We start from the raw sequence: 14,232 nt of genomic DNA, 5'->3' as shown, positions 1-14,232 counted from the left end.
ATATATATAATATTCTTGGAACTCCTTGTGATGCACTACCTAACTACAGCACAAAACTTTCCTATGAGTTCTTTCTTGAAGCACTTTTCACCAATGTAATTGGATTGTGCATGGATGGTATGATGAATTTGATCTCCAGGGAAGTATCTACCATATTTAAATTACAAGAATTTGGGTCCATGAGATTGATGAGGTTAACAAGGCATAATAAGATTGGATTTCATCATGTTAAAGCATGATCCTGAGAATATATGCCATCAAAATGCCTTCTTGTGGCCATGAGAGTGATAGGAGAACAAAAAAGTTACAGTGGCTTCTCATGAGAAGAGCAGAAACAATAGCCAGCTTGGCTGCTTCCATGAGAGTTGGACCCAAATCCAACTCCTTAGCTGCCATCTCTCTCTCTCTGATTGTAGTAGGTCCTCTGCAGGCAGGGCTTGAACTACCCTCTTGGATCATAGTGGATTGATTCTATGCTTCCAGGACAAGGGAGCAATGTGCTGGTAGTATACATGTACACTGCACCTCCTGACAGCTGTTCATCTGATACCTCAGACAGGACATCCATCCAACTGACAAGAGTGAGGGTGAAGAGAACACTTGCTCGCAAGGTTTTGGAACTTACTACCGATTAAGCCATCTTGTGATATGAATGTAATGATCTTTTCCAGCTCCAAGTACTTGTTTTGATTTGTGGTTTCTGCTTTGAGTGATACAGAGGAGTCCCAGTTGCTCGGAACCGATGCTGTGCCATCAAGCTGTTTGCTTTTCTGTGGCAGACAAGAGGATGTGTTCATGCTTCAGTCTGTGTCCTTGTGGTGTCCATGGCCCTCACCTATATTGGAAGGATGCAGATGAAGCTATGTTGTGGGATACTGCCAAGCTTTGAAGGAAACTGGGGATGTCCTTCCACAGTTTTGCTGAAACAGACATTGTGATTAGAGGTAACAAACACCCTGTTGCTTAAATGGTAAACTTCAATCTCAAAGATTATTCTACAGATCATACAACAGCAGCAGTCAAGGCCATGTCATTCAAAATTTTATATATTGACTTCATCTGGTCTTCATTCTAACATTAATTAACAAGCATATTATAGCTATTGTTGCTGATAGCTAGCTAGTTGATCATGGTAAAGCATAAGGTATCATTGATGAGGCTGAACATATTCGAGTATATCCACTTGGCTACATGGATTTGACAAAGTTCGATGCAACTGCTTTAAGAGGGTTAGCAAATCGGATTTAGCAAGATAGACAGAAACAAAAAGTATTTCATGGTTGAAGCAGGTGGGATGAACAATCCTGTCCTGGGACCAGAATTCAAGCATCAAGGATTTAATCTGCATATATTTTTGGCAGGTCACAAGTTGCCATCCACAAGCTCTGTTGACGAAAGAGAAAGATGTTAAATCAATCTGTTCGTGATTCATTATCAGTGTCAGCTGTTTGCCATCCAAGTCAACTTGATATAGGACTCAGAACTGGGTTGAACTTCACATCAGTGTTGCTAACTTCTTTTGGGGTTGTCACTATATATATGTATATAGTCAGAAAAGACTAAAATCTTTTCATTTTTCTGACCTAAACTTTAATCTCAGGAAACTCAGCATGATGTCTCGATCAATCACTGTTTAATGTGTCATCACCTTCACTCCAATAAAACTAAAATTCATCTGCAAAACATGTCTTTAACACTGCATTCCAGATATTTATGTGGCCTACTACCTTCGGTTGTTTGTATACCTAGGTGTGCAGAATTTATTTGGCTGGAAAGGATCCAAAGTTCTTCAAAATAGAGCCTAGACTTCATTGGATACAGACCGAAAAAGGAGTTTCAAGATTAGTGGAAAACAATATGACATATATGTTAGAAATCTTGAAACTTTAGATTCCTACTTCTTCATGCCAAGCTGTATTGTGATTGTGATTGTGTATAATTCTAACAATTCCTAATTATCTAGCTTTTTCAGCATGATTAAGGAGAAGAGCATATTATATGCTCCAGATAATGCATGTCACATGATGAATTCTACACTGATAGTCTCAAAGATAACCAATAATTCACTCACAATTTGCAATGTTCAGTGGATAGAGTTTTTCTCATGTTGTCATACAATTTAATCCAAAATGCTCATGTTCATGTCCCTAGGTCTAATTGGTAATTTGTGGCTTCTGAAACAAAAAGAACATTTTTGTTAAGCAAAGTAAAGGTGGAAGAAACCACTTTAATTGTTCTGAAAAGTATAAATCAGAAACCCAAAAGCCACTACTCACTGCAGAGACAAAAAAAAAAAAAAGTTGATATGTTCTTTGTTATCTGCTCCAGCTTTCTCAGATTGTTGTCCTTTTTACAATGACAACAAAGAAACAGTTGATATGTTCTTTATTATCTGCTCCAGCTTTCTCAGATTGTTGCCTTTTTTACAAGATGTGTCTTGGTGTTAGCTTTGTTAACCTAATGGCAATGGACAGGCAACCATGGATGGTAGAAGCAGGAAAAATGCTGATGCTGAACCACTTTGAGCATCTCCACTGATGAACAAGCAGATCTCAGCCCATATACAAGCATTTCACCTCCAGCCAACACAGGTCACAGTGCCAATGTTGTTTAATCCAAAGGATGTCGTGTTCTTTACCTTCAATGTCTTGCAACCTTACAGTTCATGCAGTGATCATGTCCATACTCATGACCTTCATGTTCACTGTCATCATCATGCATTACTCCTATTTCTTTTCCCATTGACATGGGATGGACTCCAAAGCACAGTTAAAGAACAAGGAAGTTTCACTGATGATTGAACAACTTTATTTACAACTAGCCATCAGTCTGGCATCATTCAGTTTGATGCCAAATATGTATTCTAACAGAGATTGGATTGGCAAGGTAGAAACTTGCAGAAGAATCTAAAATGCTAATTCATGGACATACAGATGATCTATGCTACTGCCTACATTGTCCCTTGTGTTTCCAAACAGATATGTTCCATGATTTCCCTTGTATCTGATATGGAAGATGACAAAAGAAGACAACATATCAATATGGTTTCAAACAAAATTCAAGCAGAAGCTTACCAGTGAGAGATTACACCAAAGCAGATTAAATGAGAAGATACTTGGATTGGACACACTCATTGCTGACCCCTTGCTAAAATGGAACAAACTTCATGAAATCTATATTCTGACTGACACAACCCTTGAGATTTTTAAGCATTCATACTGATTCAAGAATGTGAAGGAGTTTGATAGCAAGCCTTTTTCTACTATGGAATTTTCATATATATAGATATCTAAACTGAGCACAATGTATAAAGACTGTTCATTTCTTATTCTGTACATGATTGTGTGTCTCTGTGAAAGGATGATTCAATGAATGCTCTGTGGATTTGGTTTAGAAGAATGTGATGCCAAACCATGCATGCATCTGGGTGTTCATATCCACTCAGATGCAATAGGTGATATGCTCTTAGACATTCATGTTCTTGGACATTGATTGGGGAGGCAAGTGGGCTTTCTCTGCTACTTCAATACATGCAATTCTAAGTAACCAAATGTAATCCCCATTCCAGTCCAATTGAAGCATAAAATTGAGTTATTGGTGAGATCATACCAATTATCATCAACTTTCTGGAACTTGGCTCCATAAGATAATGTTGGAGTTGGTAGGGGTAACTATAGTTAATTCAATCTTCAGTTGTTTGAATCTAATGAGTGTAGCTGATCCTGTAACATAAAATTAGATAAAGAGGTTTCTACACTTGGTTGGTGGCAAACTGTTCAGGATTCACAACTGAACAGATCCTCCTGCCAAAAAATGTTTGTCTGCATCAAATAAAAACAATGCACTGTTTCTTCCTCACTTCAAATCTCTGGACAGATATTGCACAAAATATCAAGCAGAAACATACTCTTAAAATTCTCTACTCACAATAAGAAAAATATGAATCACCTTGAAAATTCTAGATTTTGCATACTTGTTTAGTTTCTATCTTACAAGAAAAAAGAAGAAGAAGAAAGCTGTCAGATTTACACAAGTTTGAGCAACCAAATCTTTTTTCAGAGGGTAAAAAAAATGGAGAGTGACAATTATGTGCAGAAATGAAGAGCAAACAAATACTTCCATTTCTACAAAAAATGTTTGTTTTCTCAGAATGTAAAGTGTAGCAAACAAAAAAATAATAGGTATACTATTTGCTAAATGGTGTACATATGAGGACCATCATCATCACCATCTTCCAATTCTTCTGGCTCTTAAATGTGTTTCACTTCATCTGCATATATTTGGGTCATCAAGCCCGACCAGCCACAGAAACTTTGTCTGCCTCATATGAGTCTTTATCCAGTCTCTCTCATGATATGAATCAATACAATTGGTTTTAATGCAATGGTGACCTCTGCCACCTAGTTTTTGTGGAGCAGAAGCATCCAAATAGATGCAAGTATCATATCAAGGACTACTGGGAAGGTGCAGGTGCTCTTCTCTTAGCAACACAAATTTGGTTAGTCTTCAATTAATTGCCAGCATATTTATAATCATTGCTGAAAGCCAAAATAGCCCTTTCAAAGTCTTCTTCCACAATGAATTCTGCCATGGTTGGTCATAGTAGATTCAGCTTGCACGCCCAACCCACAGGTTTTAGACTGCGCAACCATTCGTGAGAGAAGAGAGAGAGAGAGAGGAGAAGAGAGAGAGAGAGGGGTAAAGGCCATCTTTTTATTTCTTTGCAGTACGAATTGTTCATGCCCAAAAAGATTTCAGCTTTGAGGCCCATACCGAGAGAGACAAGAGAGAGAGAGAGAGAGAGAGAGAGAGAGAGGGGAAAAAGAACATCTTTTTATTTCCTTGCGAAAACCGTGTACTGATCGTGCCCCAGAAGACTTCATCTTGGAGGCCCAAACCCTTCTTTGCGAGTCTATTGTGAGTCTGGAGGAGGAGGGCTGTTTGGTTTTGTTCTTTTCCTCTAGCCTTCTGTCCACCTAAACCACTTATATTTCCCTCAGAAAAGGGGAGTAAAAAACCCATTCTTTCCTCTGTGGCGTCTCTCTGTATCTGTGTGTCTCTCTGTGTGCAAGCGATCTCAGGTGGGTTGTATCTGCGAGTTAGAAGCACTTCTCTTCGATCATGGTGAGACGCCATGGGTGGCAGCTCCCTGCTCATACCTTTCAGGTGCCTCCTCGTTCCAAACGCTCCCCGCTTTGCATTTTTGGGTTCGCTTGGCCCTCCAGATTCTCTGGAATATGGCTCGAGAAGGGTTGCAGTCTTCCAAAAACCCTTCTTGGTGCCCTTTTCTTTTGAGTTCTTGGATAAAGGAGGGTTGATCTCATTTCTAGGTTTCTTTTGTTATTCTTGAGCATTCTCGCACGCGCTCCAAGTTGGCGTCTTGGCTGTTGTTTTGTTCTTTTCCCGAGCATATGGATCTGGAAGCGTGTGCTGCCTGTTTCCGCTAAATTTTGTAGTAAATCTGCATACACATCCATTCCCGAGCTTTACTCTGTCTTCAGGTTAAATTGGGCCCTGTCAATGCTAAGATAGTATAGTCTTGCTTAAGCTGACAGTTGTCTAATTATCTTGTTGACATTCTTTCCTTTTGTGTCTTCTTCTGTCTGCGCCGCCTCCTATTTTGTCTTGCTTTTCTTCTTGTGGAAATCCTAATTTCTGTTTGTATATATATTTTTTCATTGTTCTTATGATGCAACCGGATCAATGGGCTGTGCTATGACATCGAAGAGGCTCGTGCTTTAATATTCAATAATAGGTTGACAAACTTCTGATGGGGTTGACCCTGTGAAATCTTCCAGTTGATTATTTAATTATGTTGTATTTTCATTGATGTTGTCGTTTAGTTCTGCAGAAATCAATCTTGCACCTTTCTGCATTTGACATATTTCAAACAGTTTTGAGTTCAGAATCAATGTTGGCTCTAATTTCTACGAATGTGTATGACCTTAAAGTATCCCCACTGATTAATATGCATTTTGATGAATGTGCTTATTATTTGTTTTTTTTCTTAACATATACCAAGATAAGTTGATGTCAAGATTGATCATTACTCGTAAGACTTATACTTGTTGCTTTTTATGATGGATGTGTCCCTCGACCAAAACTCTGGATGTGTCCCTTTGAAGCTGATAGAATTCAGCCCCCACCTCAGCTGAGTGCTTGAAGATATTCCTAAGAGTCCTTTGTCCCATCTCCTGATGTTGTCCTGAATAACTCTGGGGAGGTAGGAGAATGCAGTTTGAACAGTGATGCCGAGGTGTCTGTGAGCATGACACAATCTCCCAGAATTTAGCATGCTCCTATCAATTTTCTCAAAATTGGAAGGGACAGATTTAGGCCTCCCCAAACCAATCACTTTTCAGTTAGATGCTTGCTTGTTAGAATTTTGCTCCTGTGTTGCATGCTTACTCCACATCTGTTGGACCCATGTTTTCATATCTTGCTGTCTAATGAAACAGCAGAAGAGATGAGTCACTAGATATTCTAACCAGCATTATGTTTTAACTGTGGTTATTTATCTGTGCTATTCGGCTTTGGAAGTTGTAAGCGATATCCAAATTCCAAACATTTTTGTTTGCAAGTTATGAAAATTGGATTAATGCTACTTGAAATGGCTATTACCAAATACTGGCTTCACTTCTGCTGCCCAACAAGGAAACAGGACATTAATTTGTCTAGTTGATTGTCAGACTATAAAATGCAATCATTGATCTCTATAGCTCCTCTTGATCTGTAAGTCGTACCTTCATGTTGTCAAACCTCGTTGATAGAGTCGTGGTTAAAGAGACATGGCTTTCCTTTGCTTAGAATAGGACAATCTAGTGCACAAACCTCGTTGAGATGTATAATTTCAGGTTTTTGATGCTTGTGGAGTGTTTATTTCGCCTCTTGCATTTTATTTACTTCTTATGCGCCTGATTAATTTTCATCAATTTAGTCCAACTAAAAGTAGCTTAAATGATTTCTTATGATGCATTAACTTGCAATTTAATTTGTAATTACTTTTTCACACTAGTAATGATTCTCTTATATCCTCTTTCGTAGGTTGTTGCCATAACAGTGTTCTTCCTTTTGGTTGTCGCATTCTATGCCTTCTTTGCACCTTTCCTTGGTAAACACATTTTTGAATATGCATCAGTTGCTGTTTACACTCCTGTGGTAAGTAATCTCTTCTTATCCCATGATAATATTATTGCAGCATATGCCTTGTAGAGATGTGGATTCTGATTCTAGTAATGTGGACTCATTGTTCCTTATCATTATAATTCAGGCAATTGCGGTTTTTATACTTTATGTACGCTGTACCCGCATAAACCCTGCTGATCCTGGAATTATGTCAAAGTTTGACAATGAATTCAAACATCAACGGAACAAAAATCCTGGAATGCCCAACGGAACCTTACCTTCTAACCATGAAAACAATGCAAGTGGAGCACATTCTTCCCCAACATCCGCATGTAGGAGCTCCCTAGATGGTTCTAATAGAAAAGTTTCAGCCATTGAAGATGCAACTATAAATATGTCAACTGGTCCACAAAGACAAAGTTCAGCTTGCTGCAGCATTGGAGGATTTATGTGTGCATTGTTTGTTAAAGAAGATTGCCGCAAACTTGAAGACACTGAGGAACAAGCTGGTGGCGAAGATGCTTTATTTTGTACATTGTGCAATTCTGAGGTATAGTTTCTTGATAATAAAATGTAGAACATTGCTACTCAAATTATCCAGTTCTTTCTGTCCTGCATCAGTTATGGAGATAAGTATGATCGTAACATTTGTGATTTCAGAGCATAAAGATTGTTTTGAATATTAAATTAGACTTTATCCTGCATGAAATTGATATTATGTTATTGATTCTTTCATAAAATTTCTCCTACCATGCCAGCTTAAAATCTCCTCCGCAAAAATTCCTTGTCTGCATTAGGAACGGACACCTTGTGTATGCTTATAGTCAAGTAGTAGGGGAAGCTAAAAAGGAGGAAAATCGGACATGCTGCTGATTGCTTCTTTACAAATTCTGGATGCCAGATTGTTGTGGGGGTGAGTGGTGCTTGATAAGGTACGTCTCAGTTGGATAAGTCTAGGATTGACATTTCGGGTACTGGGGTCATGCTGGTCTATGGCTGGACCAGTATGAGTCTGCTGTGTGGCAGTATACCAACACACGGTATGTCGGCACAAACCATAGTATCAACTATCAAGAAGGGGTGGAAGAAACAGTTGATCACAAGTTTGTATATAGATGTACCATGTTTAAACATTTAAAGATGAAAATGTAAACATTTTTAAGAATAAGATGGAAAGAGAGATGACTTGGAACTTAGATGAGGATAATATTATTTGGACTATGATGGCCAATAGGATTAGGAGCTTAATAAAGAAGATTCTTGGTGAAACTAAAGGTAGAGATGTAACCCTGAGAGAGAATTGGTGGTGGTACAAGGAAGTTCAAAAAATAATTTTTACTAAAAGATTATGCTTTAAGATTGATAAAATTATATAAATGAGAAAAAAAATAAAAGATATATAGAATATAAAAAAGAGGTTAAAAAAGCGATTTGTTTTGCAAGATATAAAGCTTATAATAATTTTTATAATAAATTACAACTAAAGATGACGAAAAAGATATATGTCAAATTGCTAAAGTTAAGGAAAGAAAGTGTAAGGATTTAGATAATATTAGATGCATTAAAGGTAAAGATTAAAAAATACTTGTAAATGATAACGAGATTAAGGAAAGATGAAAAAATATTTTTATAAATTATTTAATAAATATTCCACACAAGACTTAGATTTAACGATAAATAATAGTGGTAGATTTAATACTCAGATTTATTTATAAAATTAGGGCTAATTAAGTAAAAGATGTATTAAAGAAGATGAAAATATCTAAGAGTGTGGGGTCTGATGGTTTCCCTATTGAGGTCTAGAAAAGTCTAGGAGACAAGGAAATAGGTTAGTTAACTAGGTTATTTAACAAAATCATGAGATTTGGAAGGATGTCTAATGAATGGAGAAAGAGCTTTTTAGTATCAATTTATAAAAATAAGGGTGAGATACAAAATTATTCAAATTTAGAGAAATTAAAATCATGAGTCATATTATGAAACTTTAGGGAGAGTTATCGAAAGTAAGATATAGCTTGAAACAAATATCATCAAAAATCAATTTAGTTTTATGCTTAGAAGATCAACCATAGAAGCTATTTATTTATTAAGACAATTAATGAAAAAGTATATGGAGAAAGAGAAAGATTTACATATGATTTTTATTGACTTAGAGAAAGTCTATAATAGATTCCTAGAGATTTATAATGGTGGGTTTTAGAAAAAAAGATATATTCATTAATTATATTGATATTATTAAAGATATGTATGATAATGTAGCTATTAATGTCAGAACTATAGGGAGTGTGTCTAGTGAGTTTCTTATTAGCATAGGATTATACCAACGATCCATATTAAATCCCTACCTTTTCACATTGATAATGAATGAACTTAGTAGTCACTTATATGATAAACCTCCCTTGTGTATGTTATTTGCTGATGATATTGTCTTAGTTGATGAGAGCCTAAGTGAAATTAATCATAAACTTGAGCTATAAAGGCAACCCTTAGAAGCTACTGATTTTAGATTAGGTAGGACTAAAACTTAATATATAAAATATGATTTCAGTGATTCTAGAAATAAACCAGAGAATATAACTAAATTGGATGGACAAGAAGTCTCTTTAAGTAAAAGTTTTAGGTATCTTAGATCAATTATTCAACTAGATGGAGAGATCAATGAAGATATTATTCATAGAGGAAAAACAAGATCGTTAAAATGGTGAGGAGCGTTAGGAATCTTTTGTGATCATCAGATACCTTTGAGATTAAAAGAAAAAAATTATAAGATAATTATAAGACCAACAAATGTTTTATGGATCTGAGTATTGGATAGTTAATAAAAAACATATACAAAAAAGTTTGTGTTGTCAAGATAAGAACGTTGAGATGGATGTGTGGAGTTATTAGGAAAGATAAAAAAAAAATTATTTTTATTCGTGAACAATTAAGTATCATTTCGATAAAGGATAAGATAAGAGAAAAATGTTTAATATAGTGTAGGCATATGCTGAGGAGACCTCCAGATACGATAGTCAGAGAATGTGAAATAATTAATGTTAGTAGTATGAGGAGAGGTAGAGAAAGACCTAAAAAGACTTTAATAGAAACTATAAATAAAGATTTAAGTAATATAAACTTAACTAAACATATGGTTTTTTATAGATTTCAATGGTAGCAAAAGATCCATGTAGCTGACTCTAAATAGTTGGAACTTCTGGCTTTGTTGTTGTTGTTATTGTATGTTTGAACATGGCAATAGCTTCGTAAGGTTTAAAATATTGTAGCTTAGATCACTCAGACTTTTTACAGAGGTTCTCATTAGCTAATACTACATTGGTTGGATACAAATTTGATCTTGGGAGGTGTTATGTTTGGTCTTTATGAAATGAATGTGTAGGTTAGGGCATGAACATGATTTTTCTTTTCCCATTTTCTGTTGGGTGGTTCAGGGTAGGAGGTTGCATGTACGTACTTAAGTGTCGAGTGAAAATGAACAAATATTTGTTTTTCTTAAATTTTTTTATTCATTTGGAACTTCAATTGACAACATAAGGTCCCAACTATCTGCAGTCAGTCACATGGTTCATCTATACTTCTGTAGCATTGGCTCCTGTTTTTCATCCATTGTTATAAGCTTTTAATCTGAATATCTGGTTTGTCCATTGACTGGGTAATGTTGCAGAACTGTTTCTTATTTCTGCTTAAAGATACATGATCATTTAAATTTGGGTCTCTTTTTAACATCATCATTTGGTGAACTCTTTTACCCCGCAGGTGCGCAAATACAGTAAGCATTGTAGAAGTTGTGATAAATGTGTGGATGGATTTGATCATCATTGTCGGGTACCTTGTCTTGAAATATTTTCCTTCATGTTCTTTGTTGTATACCAAATGTTCTTTGACATGTGGATTTCATTTATTTACAGTGGCTTAATAATTGTGTGGGAAGAAAAAATTATGTCAGCTTTATAGCTCTTATGGCCACGAGTCTTGTTTGGGTATGTATCACATGTTGGCACTTTGATTTTGTAATATTTGTTCTGTGAATAAATATGCAGGAAGTTTAGGCAATTCCAACACTTCTTATCTCTTAATTTTGTTGTTGTCATTTACCAGCTTGCAATCGAGTGTGGAGTTGGTATTGCTGTTCTTATACTTTGCTTCGTTGATAAAAAGAACATGGAGAACAACATTGAGGAAAAGCTTGGAAATGGTTTTTCTCGAGTTCCATTCGCAACTGTTGTGGTAAGTTTAGTATATCAAAGTCATTGTTCCACGAACAATAATTTTTTCTTCAAATCTTGCAGGAATTTTTTTCTCAAAAAGGCCCCAGTTTTTACATTTAAAAAAGAAAAACTGAAAGCAGACAAGACCCCCTTCCTTCCCTCTCATATGCCCTGTGTTATGAACCTCCATAACCTTAAGCAGGAACATGTTCCGATTCAAACTTATACTTCATAATCTTTTTAGACAATCCTCTTGTTCACTACCTTGTTTCCTTTCTTGATACAGCATCTATAATTCCATTGTGTGTTGAGGTTCTTGATATGCATTTTTTATGTTGGCCGAGTCTTGGAGAATTTAGGTGGGTCTCTGATAATTTTCTCTTTTTTGCAAAGAGCTAGAAAACATATATCGCGTTCCTGGTTCTACTATTTGCCCATAGTAATTTGTTGGGCATTGCCATCCTGTCAGAAATGAAGTGTCCAATTTGGCATGAAAGTTCCTGTCTTCTCTTTGTATTGTCACTTTGCAAATGTATTATGGGCAATGTATTTTATAACATTGATTGAATTTGGAACTTCATTAGCGAGATTTTAGTACTTACATAATGTTATTATTTTTCTGCTTTGGAAGCATTTCTTTCTGGGGCAGTTCTATTTCTACAAGCAAAAACATTCAGGTTGAAACCAGTAAAAACAAAACATCCCTGGTCATGGAAACTTTTGCTAACTTTGGTTTTCTAGGCTATTTGTACCGCAGTGTCAATAGTGGCATGCATACCTTTGGGAGAATTGTTCTTTTTCCACATGATACTGATAAAAAAGGTTTGTCCTCAAACAAACAGCCATTCAGATTCTCCATTTAGCAAGTGCTTTATCCTTCCTCCCTTGAACAGGGAATCACAACCTATGAGTATGTTGTGGCTATGAGAGCAATGAGTGAGGCACCTCCAGCATCAGCCGATGAAGAAGTGCCTAACCTTCTTTACTCCCCAACTAATTCTGCAACAACAGGCTTGAGTGTTGGAAGTTCTATCAGTATTCAGTACAAAGGCGTATGGTGCACTCCTCCAAGGGTCTTTGTCGATCACCAGGTAAGCTTCATTCAATTTTCATACTACTGCTATAATTAATAATACTTGTAGTAGGCCAAACAATTTAACTCAAATAAGGCTTCTTATAAGATGATATCAGTAGAGCTTTATCAAGGTTACTTCTCCATTATACTTGGTTGCCTGTGCATGCTTAAATTTAATAAACCCACAAGCAGACCAGAATTTGCCTCGGCGTCATTAATCTAAAATGTTCTTGCTCAGTACACGCATCATTATATTTCTATAACAGGATGAGATAATTCCACACTTGGAACCTGGGATGGTACCATCAACTATAGATCCAGATGCAACTGGGTATGCGGAAAGAGCAAATAAGTCCAAAAAGGCTGTTAAGATCAGTGCATGGAAGCTTGCCAAATTGGACTCTAATGAGGCGATAAAAGCGGCGGCCAAAGCCAGGGCATCCTCTTCAGTCCTTCGGCCCATAGATGCTCATCGTGTTCCTGATGTTGATTTAAGTTCCAGCGGAAATGCAAGTGGTAGGAGCAGTCTAAGCATGGATTATAGTGCTACCAGAGAATCAAGAGGGGAACTGAAATTATCTCCTCTAAGAAGTTCTTATGTGCAAAGTCTCACTAGCAAGGATGACTATGAGACCCAAACTCAGAGTGCAAGCAGCATGAGCAGTCCAGTTCACATTCATGAATCTGTTGCCCTCAACTCACTTCCTTTGCCGCATCCTCTTCCTGATCGACCTCCACCATTTGCTGCGAGAGGTCAGCCTCAAACTAGCCAACATACCAACACAATGTTCCAAACTGCCACTGCAATTGTTAGGGAGAATAAAAAAGTTTCTGTTGTCTGGGATCAAGAAGCCGGCCGCTATGTCTCGGTACCAGGAACTAATCGAATTGACAATACTATGGATGTCCCAGCTAGGACTTCTCGGGTTCCCTTGGTTAATTCTTCTGCAGAAGCTTGTGCTTTTGAAAGAAGGGCTTCTCAACCAAAGGCTTCTTCGTCCGTGGTGCCTCCTATACTGGCACAAGAGAGATTAACATACAGTGGGCAGTCAATATTCTTTGGTGGTCCTCTTCTCAATGCTCCAGCTAAAGACACTAAGCAAAGTGACAGCAGCACCAGAATGTGGCCGGAAACTGAGAGGGCATCAAATACGAATCGTGGTGGAAGAGAGAGGGGACAAGTAGTCGACTCGTTCCCTGTGTTTGCTCCTGGAGCTTTCCAGAAGAATCTTCCATCCAAGTGATTCCTCCTCTTCTCTTTCCCTTTGGCTTCGCCATCCCGGAAACATCCGAGTTGGTACTTGAGATCTGCATTCCAGTATCTTGAGGTGATGCTGAGCAATGACTTGCTTTCGCAAAGCTTACCTCTGCATTAATAGAGGCAAAGCAAACATAAGAATGATTCCCATTATGTCCAAGTTCTCCCACATTGCTACCTTGTGTTGGAGCTTCTTATTTGATCAGAGAATCTCTGTAGATAAGTCACCAGATGTAATTTTCTCCAAGAACTATGTTGTTCTGATGTATGTTTTGTCTTTGACAATGTTCAGTAGCTGTTCTTTCTTTTTCCTGACACAATTGGCTTAGAAGAACTGCAACATCAGTTTTTTATGTTTGGAAATAGAAACTCTCTTTTCCATATCTTTGCAAGTCATGAAGACTTTGGAACTCTGGGCAAGCTTTAGCACTTTCAAGAGAAATATTGGGTTTATAGATTCTGTTAGTCGTGGATGGATAACTGTTGATATAACACACAAGACCTGTGTATTGTTTTGTTGCTCAATTGGCTTACCAGAGTTTACCTGTCATCTGTTAGTTGTGGAT

The 14,232-nt window shown here is 37.1% G+C and overlaps 1 protein-coding gene and 1 long non-coding RNA gene across 3 annotated transcripts; both read left to right on the top strand.

Moving 5' to 3' along the window:
- Window positions 1–284: 284 nt before the first annotated feature.
- On the top strand, window positions 285–2,676 carry LOC135644795 (uncharacterized). Its single transcript, XR_010498590.1, has 3 exons — window positions 285–611; window positions 719–944; window positions 2,475–2,676. It is a non-coding gene; the product is annotated as an uncharacterized LOC135644795 (long non-coding RNA).
- Window positions 2,677–4,417: 1,741 nt separating this feature from the next.
- Window positions 4,418–14,049, top strand: LOC103995605 (probable protein S-acyltransferase 19). 2 transcript variants are annotated; one of them, XM_065162448.1, is made up of 9 exons: window positions 4,418–4,498; window positions 7,045–7,158; window positions 7,271–7,675; window positions 10,882–10,950; window positions 11,034–11,105; window positions 11,224–11,352; window positions 12,075–12,155; window positions 12,227–12,424; window positions 12,675–13,795. In XM_065162448.1, the coding sequence occupies exons 1-9, from the start codon at window positions 4,433–4,435 to the stop codon at window positions 13,650–13,652; spliced, it is 2,112 nt and encodes a 703-aa protein (XP_065018520.1). In that variant the 5' UTR covers window positions 4,418–4,432; the 3' UTR covers window positions 13,653–13,795. The 2 variants fall into 2 exon arrangements, with proteins under 2 accessions (XP_065018520.1, XP_009414501.2); XM_009416226.3 differs by lacking the exon at window positions 4,418–4,498 and adding an exon at window positions 4,645–5,166 and having other exon boundaries at window positions 12,675–14,049.
- Window positions 14,050–14,232: the final 183 nt, after the last annotated feature.

This window comes from Musa acuminata, chromosome BXJ3-8, assembly GCF_036884655.1.
Source record: "Musa acuminata AAA Group cultivar baxijiao chromosome BXJ3-8, Cavendish_Baxijiao_AAA, whole genome shotgun sequence".
NCBI lineage: Eukaryota > Viridiplantae > Streptophyta > Magnoliopsida > Zingiberales > Musaceae > Musa > Musa acuminata.
The sequence above is the reverse complement of the archived record's forward strand: the minus strand, read 5'-3'. Positions and strand labels throughout refer to the sequence as shown.